General features: G+C 40.3%; 1 protein-coding gene across 4 annotated transcripts in view; it reads right to left on the bottom strand.

The window, feature by feature from the left end:
- Window positions 1-16061, bottom strand: part of clstn1 (calsyntenin 1) — a 38405-nt gene that overhangs the window by 6320 nt on the left and 16024 nt on the right. Inside the window, exons 2-16 of one of the 4 annotated variants that reach the window (XM_083919790.1) lie at window positions 15575-15697; window positions 12740-12769; window positions 10981-11176; window positions 10036-10244; window positions 9152-9301; window positions 8706-8891; window positions 8336-8584; window positions 6340-6461; window positions 6035-6197; window positions 5601-5651; window positions 4308-4465; window positions 3588-3736; window positions 2299-2543; window positions 694-864; window positions 180-325 (exon numbers count right to left, since the gene is read on the bottom strand). In XM_083919790.1, the coding sequence (XP_083775916.1) occupies window positions 180-325; window positions 694-864; window positions 2299-2543; window positions 3588-3736; window positions 4308-4465; window positions 5601-5651; window positions 6035-6197; window positions 6340-6461; window positions 8336-8584; window positions 8706-8891; window positions 9152-9301; window positions 10036-10244; window positions 10981-11176; window positions 12740-12769; window positions 15575-15697 (2348 nt within the window). The remainder of the gene's footprint in view (window positions 1-179; window positions 326-693; window positions 865-2298; window positions 2544-3587; window positions 3737-4307; window positions 4466-5600; window positions 5652-6034; window positions 6198-6339; window positions 6462-8335; window positions 8585-8705; window positions 8892-9151; window positions 9302-10035; window positions 10245-10980; window positions 11177-12739; window positions 12770-15574; window positions 15698-16061) is intronic. The other 3 variants (XM_083919792.1, XM_083919791.1, XM_083919793.1) reach the window with 3 other exon arrangements.

Raw genomic sequence — 16061 nt, 5'->3', positions numbered from 1 at the left:
AATAATTTCAAAAGACATGCATGTATAAAATGTTGTTAATCTCTGTTTTAGATGTAGCTGTAGAAGAATTGTGAGGAGACAAAAAAATCCTCCGGTAATAACATTGGGGCACTGTTTGCACTCCTCTGTTCTGAATGCGTCACATTTATGTGACGTAACTGACAAATGCTCAGTCATACCTCGACCTTGAAGTCATTGCTGATGTAGCGGCCGTTGAGTTCGGAGCAGACCAGTTTAAATTTCCTGTCAAAGAGAGCCTCGGTGTGCCAGTTCTTGTAACGGATAAGATGCAGGACCTGCTCGTAGTTGGCCATGGTGTTCACACCTGGAGCACACAGAAGGGAGCTCGTGTCAAAGGGAAATTTGATCAGCAATCACCAGAGAGGGTCCAAAAAGTGTGTTAAATTAGAAAAAAAAGATTTAAGACTGCTTAGAAATGTACCCTTAAGAATAATACCCTGAGACTTGGAGATTTGGTAACTGATTTTAGATCACTGTAGTTGACAATGTGAATTCCTAAACTTTAAATACCTACATATGCACTATATATGGTTACATACAGTTTATTTGTTTACATGTGAGGTCTCAGTATTAAAACTGATTTCAAAGAATTTACTTCTTATGTAAAGATATTTTCTGCAGAGGTATCATTATAATCACTATGTGCTAGTTTGGACAGCTCTGTGTCTGTACCGGTGATGACGAGGCCCAGGTTAGAGGAGCTCATCTCCAGGCCATGCTGCTGCAGCTGCGACATGTCCACCTCCAGGCCCTCGTGCTCCCCATCCAGCTCGTCTCCCACCACAGTCACTTCACACGTGTCCAGGTTGTGCATGATTTCTTCTGACACCACTGTCTCTTGGACTGAATGAAACAATGCAGAGAAAAGATTAAGAAAGATGAGCTGAGGGCTTTTCTCAAATTTAGGACTTTGTTGTTAGTGTTTAAAAAAGGACTTGATGGAATTTAATATAGCAGAACCAGAGATGTTGTCATTTTTATTCCATGCATTCTTCTTGCTAGTCACAACCTGGAATCTACATTAACCACAATACAACTGGGGAAGATGAAGAACCGAATCAAGAAGAAAACAGCCTATGTGACACAATATGGGCCACCACGGTTTAATCATTAGAGATGATTAGCAATAGTACAGCCCAACCTGAGCTGCTCCAACTTCCATTGTCAGTTCAACCAGTAGGCTTTGCTACTCTGTTATTGTTCCACATGCACACAGTCATAACTGATCTCTTTCATCATGAGCTAGGGCAGGTTGACCACAGTGTTGCTAATAGGAAATATGATCCAGATTTAGCATTTAAAAAGCAGTATGGTGCTACTTTGTCAACATAATTCTCTTTAATAATATATGCTGTTCTTTTTTTATTTGTAAAAAGTGCTAAGGTGAAAGTGCTTTGCTTTCTGCTAAGTGCAGAATGAGATCTCCAACCGGTTGCCTTTGCGACAGCAGCATCAACAATACCACTTGGGAATGGGAGATGGAAAATTATCTGTTACCATTTTAAGAACATAGGCGAAAAATACAGAAAACAGCTCAGAACTACATACACATGAAAGTTATTTTAATTAATACTTTTAATTTGACTGTATTTTAAATCACAACTGTACAGAAGTCCTGATGCCTCGTTTAAGGCTCAGTTTCTGAATACGGGCTGTGTGCATTTGTTCACAGTATTTATATAGCACATCGACCTGCTTTATAATAAAAAAATTTAAAAAGACACATGGAAATATCACTTTTTACAACATAAAAATTTTGCTTGCGTAGCACATTTTGACTCTGTGAAAGTTATTCTTAGCCGTCTACTGTGACATCTCTTGTTTGCTAGTTTTGGAAGGCTGGGCAGTGTAATGCAGGTAATAGCAACAGATCTCTGTAAGCCCTTTGGTCCCATATGGCCTGCTGTTCACCACAGGACATTGCATCTCCCTGTATCTGTGTCACATCTATTGTCTCGCTCTCCATGTCTTAGCTTATATACAAATCCAACAGATGGCTGGCTGGTTACTGCCCCTCCCGTAAATTAGTAAACAACTGATCTCTTTTCTCCCTCCCTCTCGCTCTGTCTCTCCAATCCCTTCGGCCTCCAGGCATAATCCTTTCCCATCACCTGCTACTGTGCATCTATCGCTATGAACTGTACATTCACATTCAGTGTCTAAGGTGACTCATCAAACACCAAGACTAACCAACTGAAAATTGGGTTAACTATATCTGCAAACTCCCTAAAACATTCTCTGGGGTTAATGTAGTGGACATATGTGCATTTCTCTCACCCGTAGGGTCATCATCAGCTCCCTCAGTCACTTCAGACTCAGTGTCGACCTCCACTTCGCGGGTGATGGTGCTCACAATGCGTAGCTCTGGGAACAGCGTCACACCTTCCTGGCTCTCGAATTCGGCAGCGCTGCGAGCAAAGTGGTCGATGCCGCTCAGGCTGATCTTGGGCTCTTCGGGCTGCAGCACCATCACATAACCTTCAGCATCTGGCACTGTTACGCAGGACTCCTCGTTGAAGCATCTGGGGAAAGATTTAAGTCTGAATACCTGGGAACTTGAATCTTTTAATCAATTTTTCGACCAACTTGCTGCTTCTCCTTCTGCTTTGAAAGACAAAAGGGAAATTTTGAATGTGCTTTGCTTCCATAACTGGATGTATATCCAGTTCAGACAGGGTGATGGGGAAAGATAAAACACTGAGATGGACTGTTGCAGCTTCAGAACTAACATGACAAATGAAAGTGAATCAATTTGAGCCTCCTGGACTTCAATATTACAACTTGAGTGTCTCTGAAAGCTGTGAAGTAGTAAAATTGGTTTGACAGAAAGCACTAGGGGGCAATTTTTCAAACTCTTGTCGGATTTATAGTAAGTACAAAGAAATACCATGCTCTTGCGAGGTAAAGGAACATATAAAAATGTATTTGTAAACAGGGTGTGAGGAGCTTACAAGGTTAAAGAGAAAAAATGTCTCATTTCACTGTGAATACAACTCCATAGAAAATGCTTTTTACATTGCTTCCTATACATGTATTTAGATTACTCATTTAGATGGAAAGTGGCCATGTGTAGAAACTGAAAGTCCAACTGTTCAGTTCACTCAATAAAACTCACATTTGTGTGTGTGAAAATAATAATAAGCAATGTTAGCCTGCAACACTAACTGGAACTGATCTTAGAGTAGATTCAGCACCTTAATACATTCTTTTCAAACATCATCTGTAAACGTAATGCTGTTTTGTTATTCAGTCTTATATTATATAATATATTATTATTAATATATTTTAATGTTGAAAAAACACATCAGAGAGAACTAAAAAAAATGCAGCTCCACTATCTCATTATCATTCTCCAACCCTAAAACATTTTAATGTTTTCTCTCTTTATTATAGAAATTAGGAAAAACACCTCTTCATCTCAAAAACCGGCCTTACATCCTTACACAGAAAGACAAACCGTCTCTGAATGTCTATTAGGCAGAAAGAACCTTGGGAACGTTGGGCTGCTGCTAATAGACGGATGAGGTGACACCAGATATTAGATATTTTTGTCTTCTGCTACTTACTTGACAGTGGTGGAGATACGAAGGTGCCTGATGCCGGGCGTCGGGAACTGGCGGGAGTTCAAGTAGGAGATGTGCTGCATGACCTTGTCAAAGGCATCAATGTCATCACCCTCCACAGTCAGAGAGGACTGGTTGGGGTTGAACTCAACCTGAGCGAAGAAATCCAAATGATAGACTGTGTGATTTGAGCCAAGATTGTCTAATGCCATGCCTACACCCAAAAATGTGTTGGTGTGTGCTTTCAAGTTGATACTAAGCTATCAATAAAAGACCTGATCCACAAACAATGCATTTGCTCATTATTGTTGTCATTATTATTTTTGGTTGATTAATGGTGAGGATCAGTACACTACACTAGGCGCAGCCAACTAATTTGGCTGACAGATCAATCTTAGCAGTTGCATGATGACTGACAAGATAAAAACATAATAACTTGTTTAAAGTAATATAGTATGTTTTTTATATAATTTATTTTTGGGGACTTTTTCCAATCTCTGCTTTTTTTTATTGTGCAATATCTTGTGCAGTCTTTAAAGTAAAAATCCACACATAAATAAAACCTGTCTAGGCGAGGCCAGTACATTTTGCTTCCCCTACTTGGATCACAAGCCTTAATCGTTTGCAACCACTGAGTTCCCGTCTTCTTGTTCATAAATATACTCAGATCCAGTCTGACTGAGGTTGTGTATGTTTTGTGTCTCTAAACTGTTTTCTCCTTACCTTGACAGCTGAAGCTACATCCTCAGGCAACTGCACGTCCAGTCCTTCCTTGCAGGTATACAAACAGTCGATCACTTTCTTGTTCTCCAGCTTGCCAGAGCGGATCATCAGCCCTGCTAGGTTTCCCCGGAAAAACTGGCCCATTCGAGCATTTCCGCCTGGACATGTCAGGATAGTGAAGAGGAGAAGAAAACAGTAACACACATACACAAAAAAGTTGTTACTCAAGTGTAAATTCCACAGACATCAACATTTCTGGGCTGGTGATTCAAACATGCTGTCTTAATGTACAAAGTTGGCGTGAATGATGTTCATGCAAGTTAGTATGTGTGCCCTTACAAGGCCTGAGGCCCAATGAGAGAGACAAGAGAATGATGGGTGAGCTTATACACGCCGTATGCATGCAACATATGCATTAATAGGGTGAACTGCTGCCTTACTGTGGGAACAAAATTTCATCAACAGAAAAAAAGAAAAAGAAAATCAAAGGGAATGTCTTAGATAACGGTGAAATGAATCCTCTTTAGTCACCTTATTTTCATAAAATAATGGAACCATCTTGAGCATTGCAAAATGCTTACAATACACAAAATTGATGATATGTTAATATTACTTAGTATTTCAGTTTTGAGGTGTGCTGATCTTGCCGAATGAGATGTAAAACAACCGTTGTGTTTTCCTGCTGATCCATAACAAGCTCCGCCACTGCAGAGCCAGAGACAAACCTGGATCTCCACATCTCAAGGTTACACAGTCATCCAGTGGTGTGTGTGTGTGTGTGTGTGTGTGTGTGTGTGTATGTGTGTGTGTGTGTGTGTGTGTGTGTGTGTGTGTGTGTGTGTGTGTGTGTGTGTGTGTGTGTGTGTGTGTGTGTGTGTGTGTGTGTGTGTGTGCACGCTGTAACTCTGTTATCTGATATGGAGGAGTTACTGCTTCTGACCCAAAGGTCATGTTCTGAAAGAAGAGCCTGTACGGCCAAAATGCTGCAGCCAGGTCAGAGTTTTGTGCTCATTATGTGTATTTCTGCTCTGTCTGGCTGCTGCATTGAGGAGAGTGTATAAATGGAGGATGAACAAAACAAAACAAAACAAAACAAAACAAATATGCAGATAGCATTAAAAATCACAGTCATCCATACTGCATCATGCTCCACACGGTTGTGAAAAACAAATCTTTCTGCATCTAGAATGCGTATGAATCATTCTAGTCGAAATGGCATGAGGATGCAGTTAGCGTGGTGGGACATATAGACGCATGGACATATTTAAGGAGTAAGGGAAAGAGTTAAGCAACCTGAGGTGGGCTCAGAGACTGACTCAGTGTCATTGTCATGTCCTGAGTTGTCTGTAAAGGACAGAAACAAGAGAGCAGGGAGAGACAGGGAGGAAGGTTGAGGATCTGTAGTAGAGATTCAGATGTCAAATACGAAGTCACGGTGAATCATTTGAGAATCTAGCAAAGAGTTAATAAAATAACATGCACGCTACCTTTTTACACAAGCTCTAATCAACAAATATAACAACAGATCATCGGGTAGCATCTTTTTATTATTTCAGCTTCCAAAAATAGCAAAAATGTTACAGAAACCATAAAAGAAATTTGCCTCTTACTTTAAGATGTATCTATGCTTCAGACTTGTTTGTAAATTCATACATTTAGCCACACAATACAATTATGGTTCATTTAATTTTACAGCATTCCCCCCAAGAAGGTGTTGAAGAGTTTACCTTGCCAGCAGGCACCGATGGTGAGCTGAGTGTCGATCTTGGAGGAGTGCAGTGGGTAGTCCTCTGTAACCAGGAAGGGCTCGAAGGTAGTTCCATCCACAAATAGAGAGACAGCGGGGAACTCCACATTCAGCACATAGTGATGCCACTCTTTGTCACACACCTGCAAAGAACACAACAGAAGCTGAAATTAGAACTGTGAATGTTACATTATGATCTATAACCATCTTTTTTTCCTTGATTAAATATTACCTGACCGAGCTATCATGCTCTAAACACAAAGTTCGGTACGAGAAGCAGCTGACCTGGTCGAGTTTCCAGTGAAACTCAGCTGGTTTGTAGTTCTCAGCCTCTGATGGATCCTGCCGGAGGAGGAGGATCAGCCTGCAGTTGTGGACATACAGCGAGTAGTGGTGTCTGTTCATCTCTGCAGTGGAGAAAAGAGAGGGGGAGATAATGATATGAAACTGTAGCTCTAAAATTTAGATGTCTAACTATGGGAATCTTTGAGAGTGAGGATGTGTGGTGATTAAATTGTTATCAACTGCCCAAACAAAAGACTGAAAACGGACATTTACTGCTGAATCTTTTAAAGAGGCCATGGCAAGTGAAAAACAGCAACATCATGAAGAAAAATCTAGTGTAGCCATTGGTTTTACTGTGTTACAGTACATGAGTAAATTACAGTACATGAGTAAATTATTTCTCAACACTGACAGCTACAAGCACAAGCCTGTAGCCATGTGCCTAATGATTAAAAAAAAGAATTAACTACTGTGTGTTCTCATTGGCACATAGCAATTTCAGCCACGGTACTTCTTGTTCTTATAGTTTACAAGCATGCCTCAACAGGTTCTCACAGTGGCAGAAAAGATCACTTTGAAACCAGTTTCACAACCAATTCCTATTACAACATGTACCGAGTGATTTCTAACCAGTAAATGCAGCCATAGCTGCTTGTAGAAGGCTATCAAAAACAATATACAGTAAGTCAACAAGTCAGGACTTACCTACGCATGTAATCTTTGTACTAAATAGCAACTGGCTGTTAGATTTACAGCACTTTTCTTCAAATCTATCTGTCTAGTGTATTACAATATCTAATAACAAAAACACATGTCATGTGCTATAATTAGAGAGCATCTGGTTATAGGTCTACATAAGTCAAATGGACTGTTGAGAGAACATATTAAGAAATCATGTTTTGGATATATATTCTGGACACAGTATATAATCCATATTAAGGGACAAGCCTAGTTGTGGCTTTGCATTGGGTGAAACTAGACACATTTCTAAAGCAGAATTAACTAGAATCCAGTAAGAGACATTTAATCAATTGCTCAACTAACAAGAAGTCAATTAAATTTCCATTTTGAAAAATAATATAATTATATCCGTGTCAATAACAACCATTTGCTCAACCAAGCATCACAAAAACAGATTTCTCTGCTTGCTCAGCAATACTGAGGGTTATTAAAGCGGCTGATCAGACTAAGTAAGACATTTTAAGATACCCTGGTGATTTATGGTGTGAATTTAACTGAACAATCAATCAAAAAATGACCAACAGATTAAACTGATCACAATTGTTTCACCCTTTCAGTGGTCAGACTAGTGGTCCAAAATCTAATGTCGATGCTTCACAGTTTTAATCTTTGACGTGTAGCTTCAGTCTAAAGAACTAAAGAATAAGCAATGAACTTAAAGTGAGACATTTAGGTTTCTGTGAAACAGACACTGCGTTGAATGGAGGTCATGAACGATGCTGAGATCCTGGGTACACGAGCTTCCTGTCCAGAGCATGGCCTTTCTGATGTAATGCGTCTTATATAAGCAGTCAAACAGACGCTGATGAGCTATCTCCCACTAACCATGGCAGAGACTTTACAGTCAATAAGATCAAGAAGCAGTGACCGCATGAAAAATGTATAACTAGTGACAAAAATAGAAAGGTCAGCGAGCACTTGGCAGGGGTGAGAAAGTTTCCATGTGTTAGTCAGCTAGATGAGCACTAACACTGATTACAGCCTTAGATTTTCTTCTCACACCAGTTGTGAAGCAATGAGAATGCCACTTCAATTACAGTAGACACCACCAGATATTTAATCTATAGTATGTAATAAAGGGTGCTTAAAAACAAACATAACTAAAATATTTTTTCAACAAAATGGTCATGTAGTGATATTATTTGTATTAGAACACCTGCCAATCAATGTGTGAGTGATAGCAGGTATATATCTATACTATGATTGTCTGGCTGTTCCTCTATTAAACCACTCTTCTTTTCTCCAGAGACGGTACCTGTCTTGTCAGAGTTGCAGAGGATGGTCTCCTTCTCGTGGGCCCCGGGGCCATGTCTCATCCACACAGAGATGGTGAAGGGCTCCTTCATGGTGGTGCTCACCATGCCTTCTGGAACCTTGATGGCCTGGGTGCCATTGAACTCAAACACCTGGTCGCTGTCGTGCCCGTTATCGGTGGGCAGCCCTACCGTCCAGTTGGCGGAGCTGCTGGGTGCAGGCAGAAGTTCCACGGTGCCGGTGCTGGCTCCTTGAAAACAATCAAAGGAGACAAAGTCAATTATATTGGGTGCCTGGATTATTTAAAAAATAATTGTGATTTCAATGACATAATACTGACAACAAAAATTTCCAGTGGAGCAGTTACTTACCGCACAGCTTGTGCAATGACTTCTCAGAGTAGGTATCACGGTCGCAGCCCTTCCCAATATGGTTGGTTTCCAGTTCAATGTTAGCTCGGATGGATGTGATTGGCTCATCACAGGTCTCAAGGTGCATGCTGGGGAAAAGAGCCAGGCTACCTGTGCCAGGCTCGTATTCAATCCGTTTATTGAAGCCTGAAAGACGCAGCCAGAGGTAGGAAAGAATGAAAAGATGTCCTTCAGCACATCTCCGATAACATGTGAGCAGTCGACACAAGGGCTGTTAATGGTAATTACTCATTGAGAAGCCCTTTCAAGCATTATAAAAGGTAGCTTAAAAGAGTTTAGTGAGCTGACAAGGACTCTACATCAGTGGATTGCTTTTGTTTAACACAGAGACACACCTAACCAGTGATTGGTAGTCAGCTACTGCAAGTAGAGGAGCGCTTTGATACCTTGCCAGCTGGGTTTGCAGGTGGGTTTGACGCTGATCTTGACCAGAACATCCTCAGAGGCGCGGTTCTTTCCACAGTCGTAGGCGGTCACAGTCAGTTTGTACATGCGCTCTTTGCCATAGCTTAGTTTCTCTGTGTTCTTGATGAAGCCTAAGTGAAGAAAAGAGGAGAGAGTGCCAAATTTAATTTCAAAGCTGCAGCTGTGCTAGGAAATTTATGAAGTAAAAAAACCTTTGAGGCGATAAGTAGCACATGAAAAAAAGTTTTTTTTAATATATTCTTTTAAAAGCTGCCAAATCGAAATCTTTGATAAAAGGCCCAAAAGTGATTTACTGTCATACTGAACTAAAATTGCAGAAATAATTGATTTCTTTCTTGAGATGCCATACTAAGAGTTAATTTCCGATTAGCATGCAAGTGATTCAAAGACAGTGATGGAATTGTTTGACTAAGATTTAGATCTCATCTCAGGGTCTTCTTCCTCCACCTCACACACTAATTAGCTGTCACAGTTGAGCACCTTCACCAGTATTAGGCATCTTCACTCTGATTCTTCTCCTCATATTATCACTGTTTGTATTTCATTTTTTATCAAATATCAAGGCATCACATCAGCTGAGCCTGGATATTTGATTTTTTTTTTACTGGATCTTTAATTTCATTTTACAAGGCACAAAGATAAATAATCCCTGATTCCCACACGAATGACCAACTGGGATGACATTTCAAGGAGGCCATCATCATCTCACAGCGCAACAAGCTGCCTTGAATTCTAAATGTGTTTACACAGATCAATGTGATTTGTACAACCGTGGCTTTTAGGCATGCACTGCGGCTTTTCCTGGACATGCACTAACACAAGGCTGCTCGGTGTAGGTTCTTACCATCTTTGTCAACGGTGAAGGGCACATCAGGGGTGACGATCTCGTAGTTGCAGATTTGGCTAAACTGGAAAGAGCAGTCGGCGTCCACCGCCTCCACCTTCAGGATGCTGTCATACCTCTTTCCCTCGATAACGGTTGCTTTGTAGGACTTCTCCTTGAACACTGGTGAATACTCATTGATGTCGTTCACCTGGATGTGCACAGTGGCCCTGAAGGGAAGATACTTGAGTTAAGACACTGTCATGTTTAAAGACATACTTACTCGTAACATTTTTTTAGCCACAGAAAATTATTCTTTTCATGATGATGATGATGAGATGAGTTCTGATCCATTTATGTTCAAACCAACTTTTTATGAACAAGTCATATGGACTGACAGGTGGCTCATTCACTTCACCAATTTTGATGACTGTTATCCTGCATCGTCAGTGCTTCATGGACACATCAGTAGAAGTCTAATTCTGGTGACTGAAAGCAAGTCAAGCAACGCTTTGCTGCGTCTTACGTGTTTATTTATCTTCTCTCGGTGGTCACACAAATAAAAAGTTTCTGTATCGATTAGTCTACGGATTATTTTCTCAATTCATAATTTTGTTTATAATATGCCTATTATTTGCCTCAGCCCACGGTGACGTCAAATTTTCACATTAAAGAAGATGGAAACAGCAAGTTTAAAATTTTTGGCTTTAAAAATGAGTGTCTCAGATTTATTTTCCATCAATCAACTAATCGTATAACCATAGCAGCTCTCACCTAATTTGTCATAAACGACGGACGGGCAAAAACAGGACAGAAAAAAAGCATCTTACACCGTAATATTACAGGGAGCAGTTACTGTGTGTTCACTTTGTTTAATTTCTGCACAAATGCATTGTCAGTACGAGCTGCTCAGCGTTGAAAAACACAGGGTTTACAGACACTCTTGATCTGACGGGATTTACTCACTTGTGGGATTTCTTCATGTTGGAACCATCAGGACCCTCTCCGCAGTCGTAGGCTTGGATGGTGAAGGTGTGCTCCTTCTGCAGCTCGCAGTCCAGCTTGTCCTTTGCCCTGATGACCCCCTCGCCAGTGGACTTGTCCAGGACCACTGCCTCGAAGGGGACATTCTGTCCGTGGATCCTGAAGCCACAAATCTCACCTGAACACGTCAAGAGCCAAAAGAGAGTTTGCTCAGTATAACTGACGTCGGCTGTGAAATTATATTGTTTAAAATGAAAAATTATGTTATCAACAAAACCATAAGTTCACGCAAAAAAAAAAAAAGATCAGCCACAGGTTTTGGGTGCCAGGGAGTTGTAGATTGGGGTGGGTGGTGTCTGTGGAGGAAGCCCAAAAGCACTGTCATATGGGTGAGTACTGGGGTGGGGAGGTTGGAGAGGGTGTGGGACATTTAGTATCATAGAAGACCAAGTGTCTTTTCCAAGCCACTTTGAAAACATTGCATCCAGTCATGCAGGCAGAAACCGAAAAAGATATGGACAGGCATTTTACAGGGGTACTTAGGATATTAGAAATCAAATTTATGAAACCAAACCCAGAAAATAATTACATAGAGCATAGTGTTTGAATTGAAGAATCATTTATCTCTGTAATGAAGTACAGCCTATTGTATGATAGAAACAATAATTAACATAAATAAAAGAAATGAAAACAAAATCAAAATCTTCACAATATAGAGCATTATAGCATTGGGATAAGCACCAATTCAGTTATCGAAACCCGGAAAAGTCTGAAAGAAAGACAAGACCTCCGAAAATATGTGTTTTTAATAAAAGAAATCCTTCCTGTGTAATTTCGCCTTTCACCCAAAATGACTGCAAAATGAATCCAAATAAAATGAAATCATAAGAGAGCTTAACTGCTACTATAACAGTATTCAAACAAAAAAAGGACTGGATGAGAACTGGGGTTAGAAATATCAACTTGCTTGACATCCACATCAAATGACAACTGCAGCCATGCTAATGGTGGAGATTAGTGGTGGAGAATTAACTCAAGAGATCCACTGCGGCAAAGATGCAACAACAGAAACTTTGTAGCAGAGAGAGTTTGCATTAGTTAACAATCTCAGCAGCTTTCAGTTGAAGACTTTAATATCAGAAAAGTCCACAGGAGTCACTGTACCTGCATAGATCTTATAGGTCCCAGATAGGTCCCAGAGAGGCACCACAAACATGGATGGTGCCTTTAAGATGTCCACATTTTCAGAGCTTTTATTCTCTTTAAATACCAATTCTAATAAGTCGCCATGGTCGTTAAGAGGTTGTGAAATCATCTTATCTGTCCTTTCAGATTTTACTTTATTATTAAACATCTCATAAATTGGCTTTTCCTTCCATAATTTTGAATTGAAAAGATTGGATTGGACAAAATGGCAGTAAAGTGACTGAAAACTCCTGTTTTAAAGCAGCTTTCTGTTTCCTGGTGACAGCTGAAAAACTGTTAGGGTCTGCAAACTGCAATGGATGTCTCATGCACAGATATTTCTAAGTACAGTCAGCCCCACATCACACTTTTCATCCAGCTGTTGAAAGTCCAAAAAATTGAGGGTGAGAAAAACATAAAATTGAGAAAACCAAATGGGGAGATTACAGAGCATGGCAGGAGTTTCTGTGTCAAGTGTGGATGCTGTTGTTTTTGTTGCGTTAGTGGGTTAATAGAAACAACTAAGCACAAGGCAGAAGAAAGAGCCCAAGATCACCTTCTTCAGTGAGGGTCACCTCAAAACTCTCTACAGGGAAGGGAGAGAAGATAAACTCAGATCAGTTAAAAGAAAAGTTAGATTCTCAGAGAAAACACAGAGGACAGGAAGGAAACATAGTCTTGCTCAAAAATATTCAGTTTCTCACAAGCAAAAAGTCATCTGCCAGTTGAAAGAAAGGAAAAAGATTAAAATATTTAGGAAAAGTTGGTCGCGTCAAATTGTTTGCAGTTGCATTTAATGGCGCAGTAACTCTTTTTAGACGAAACAACGAGTGAAAAGGTGACAGAACATCCAACTACCAACAGCAGAAATATCTCACTTTCTAATGTCAGCATATTTTGGGGCATTGTGGGAAGTCTGTCCTTCAACAAGTTCATCTCACTTCTCAAAACATTGCACATATATTTTCTGGGGAACTAACAGATGGATTGATTAATTAATTTAAGTTTGATAACAATTAAAAAATATCCTTAAAGATAAAAAGCAACTCGGGAGTGCAAATAAATAAAATGATAATCGGCTGTTTGTTTTAAAGCCCTGTCAGGGCCTCCAGTAGGCTGGACCTAGTCATTTTGTTCTCACATACTCAACAATTAAAAATGGATTACACATTAGGGACTGCTGTTCAGGGTCAGTCATGCAGTGGGAGTCGTGGGGCTCCGTGTTTACCACATCTCTAATGACCAGCTGACACCAGGGTTTCAGGAATTCCTCTGCTTTTCACTGGTCACTCAGGCCTCACAGCTCAGCTCGGGTTGACCATCCCAGTGATGGTTACATATTGATTTTACAGGCTTGACCTGCAGTGGCCTCTTAACCAATGGCAGTAAATAAATATAGTGAATTATAATCTGAGAGCATTAATTGTTTAATAGATCAAATTGTTGAATATTCTCTGGCATCCATCTGCAAGAACTGTGTTGCTGAAACCAGGACGTCTAATGTTCCTACATGAATCAAATAACCCAGATCTGGTGGGTGAGTGCTCCCTGCTTTCTGTTCCACTGCTTGTTTTAGAGCACAGCCAACCATGAACACGGAGCTTGTTTTCAAGTTTGCAAGAGCTTTGGTTTCAACTATTTTAGCTCCAATCGGCATGACTGAACTCACCACACAGATAAAGGCACACTTAAAGCTTGTCTAACAGTACATCACTCTAATACTCACGCTGAATATTCACATATTTACACTAATCTGGCTTGAGAGCCTGTGATTGGGCTTCTTTGGCCTGTGGGTCAGCTTTACAGCGAACCTTGTTTGTTGGCACAGATGGACCGACTAGAAGGAGGATGGCACGACAGAGCTGGTCACCCCTGCTGCCACGTGAAGCCAGATTGCTTGCTCTGTCTCGGGAGAGCTAGTTCACAGGGACACGCGGTCAATTTGTAAAGCCCTGCTTATGGAAAAGGGCCCCAGCTGAAAAAAGTGGGAGCACCAAACTGTATTCAACACTAATATTCTGTGAAAGGAGACAAACATTACGCAGAGAATGGGCATATTATTCAACTCCCTGCCCTTTAGAAATGATGGGCCTCTTGCTGAAGCTGCTCACCTTATTAACTGTAGGCTGCCAGGCAGATCAGCTCTTGAGAACAATCAGATTTCACATAACTTTGTGAAGAAGATTAGATTCTGCATCTCCTCTGACGAGCATGTGGACGTTAAAGCCTCACAGGAACCTGAGATTTTATTAAAATGGTCATATCAAGCTGAGTGAGAGCCCTGAGTGTGAAGGGACTGGCAGACAAAGGCTTACACAACGCAATGTGAAAGGGTGGGAAATCATTTCCAGTGCTGTGGTGCTTTGAATCCTGGCCCGAGCCAATCCTGGTGTGATTAAAAAAGAACAAGAGCTAATGCTGCCTTAGTACATAAAGCACACTAATCGCACTTCTCCACTGGGAGGCTAAAAAACAAAAACATGAAAGAGTATTTTGATCTGAATATCAAAAGGGACTATCTGGAGGGTATGGTAGCCAGCTGTATGTCAGTATGACAGACATGTCATAAAAAATCCAATGTACAGAATTCCATTGAGTCCACTACCAGGAGTACGTTAAAGGATTATTCAAACACAAGCAAAGATATTCTCTCCTCCACTACTGAGTAAACATTTGATTTGAATAAACATCGTATCTTAAATATAACCTATATCACAAATAGAACTAGAAGGGCACTCTGAACGCACAGCCAATGTATGGCCTATCCCACAATGTTACTGCAGTGAATGTGTGACTTTTCCCAGTTTGGAACTCATTTTTTCGAGTATTCCAGCAACACATGAACGCAGCACATACGCCCTATCTTGCATGTTGTGAGTTTTATAGGTTCTTCTAGGCCCATACTACACCCTTCCACCAAGTTTCATGAAAACTCAGCCAGTAGTTTTTCCATGATCCTGCTGACAGACAGACAAACTAACCTAAAACAGGTAATGGAACAGCCTGAAGAGAGAGGGAAGTTCATACATCAACTAAATATTCATGTCTTTAAAGCATTATGATGAAGCTAGATTTGGGTTTGTACTTCCATAAGTAATGCTTTTTTTTTTTGTTTTGTTAAAATGAATAATTTGTGTAGTTTATAAATAGTCCATTAGCAAACTGACTACATGTCTATAATCGTGCACATCAATGTCCTTGAAATATCAGTGTGAAATTTTTACAATTTTCATAGATGAACAGATTTTCTGCAACGATTGCACAAAGCTAATGGTACAGAGCAATTAGCATGCTTTCTTTTTTCTTCTAAAATCAGCTATTCCAAGTGAAGTGAAACTGAGGGAGTAAAGAAATAGCAGCAGCAGCAGCAGAATTAAATCTCCTCTCTCACCTGCGTAGCGTAGAGGCGCATCCTTGTCCAGTGCAATTAGAGGGGGGTCCAGAAGTACTTTGTCATCGTTTTCCGTTACGATCCCGTGGTACGTCGTCTCGATCCATGGTTTGTGCTTATTGACTGTGAGAAAAAGAGAGAGGAAATGTTAGTGTCTGTAAAAAAAGTATATACAAATAATTTTTGTCTTGAGGTGGGATGTGATTGGCAACTTGATTATCTCTCTCCGGTACTGGTACTAGTTAGCCTCTCACTAGGGATGGGCCCGAGTAGTTAATTCCAAGATCGATTGATTACATCAATTCCTTGAGGGCCAATCGATAACTTGTTTTTCCAAATCTAGTTTTAGAATGCAATGCATCTTCCTACAAGACTAATGATGCACAGCAATACAGCCTACCCAACACCTAATGCTTATTCTCAATCAAAACAGTAACAGGTACCCTATTAGGATTTATATTTCACAACCACAACTTCAAAACATTGT

Source organism: Echiichthys vipera (genome assembly GCF_963691815.1).
Source record: "Echiichthys vipera genome assembly, chromosome: 9".
Classification (NCBI taxonomy): Eukaryota; Metazoa; Chordata; class Actinopteri; order Perciformes; family Trachinidae; genus Echiichthys; species Echiichthys vipera.
The sequence above is the reverse complement of the archived record's forward strand: the minus strand, read 5'-3'. Positions and strand labels throughout refer to the sequence as shown.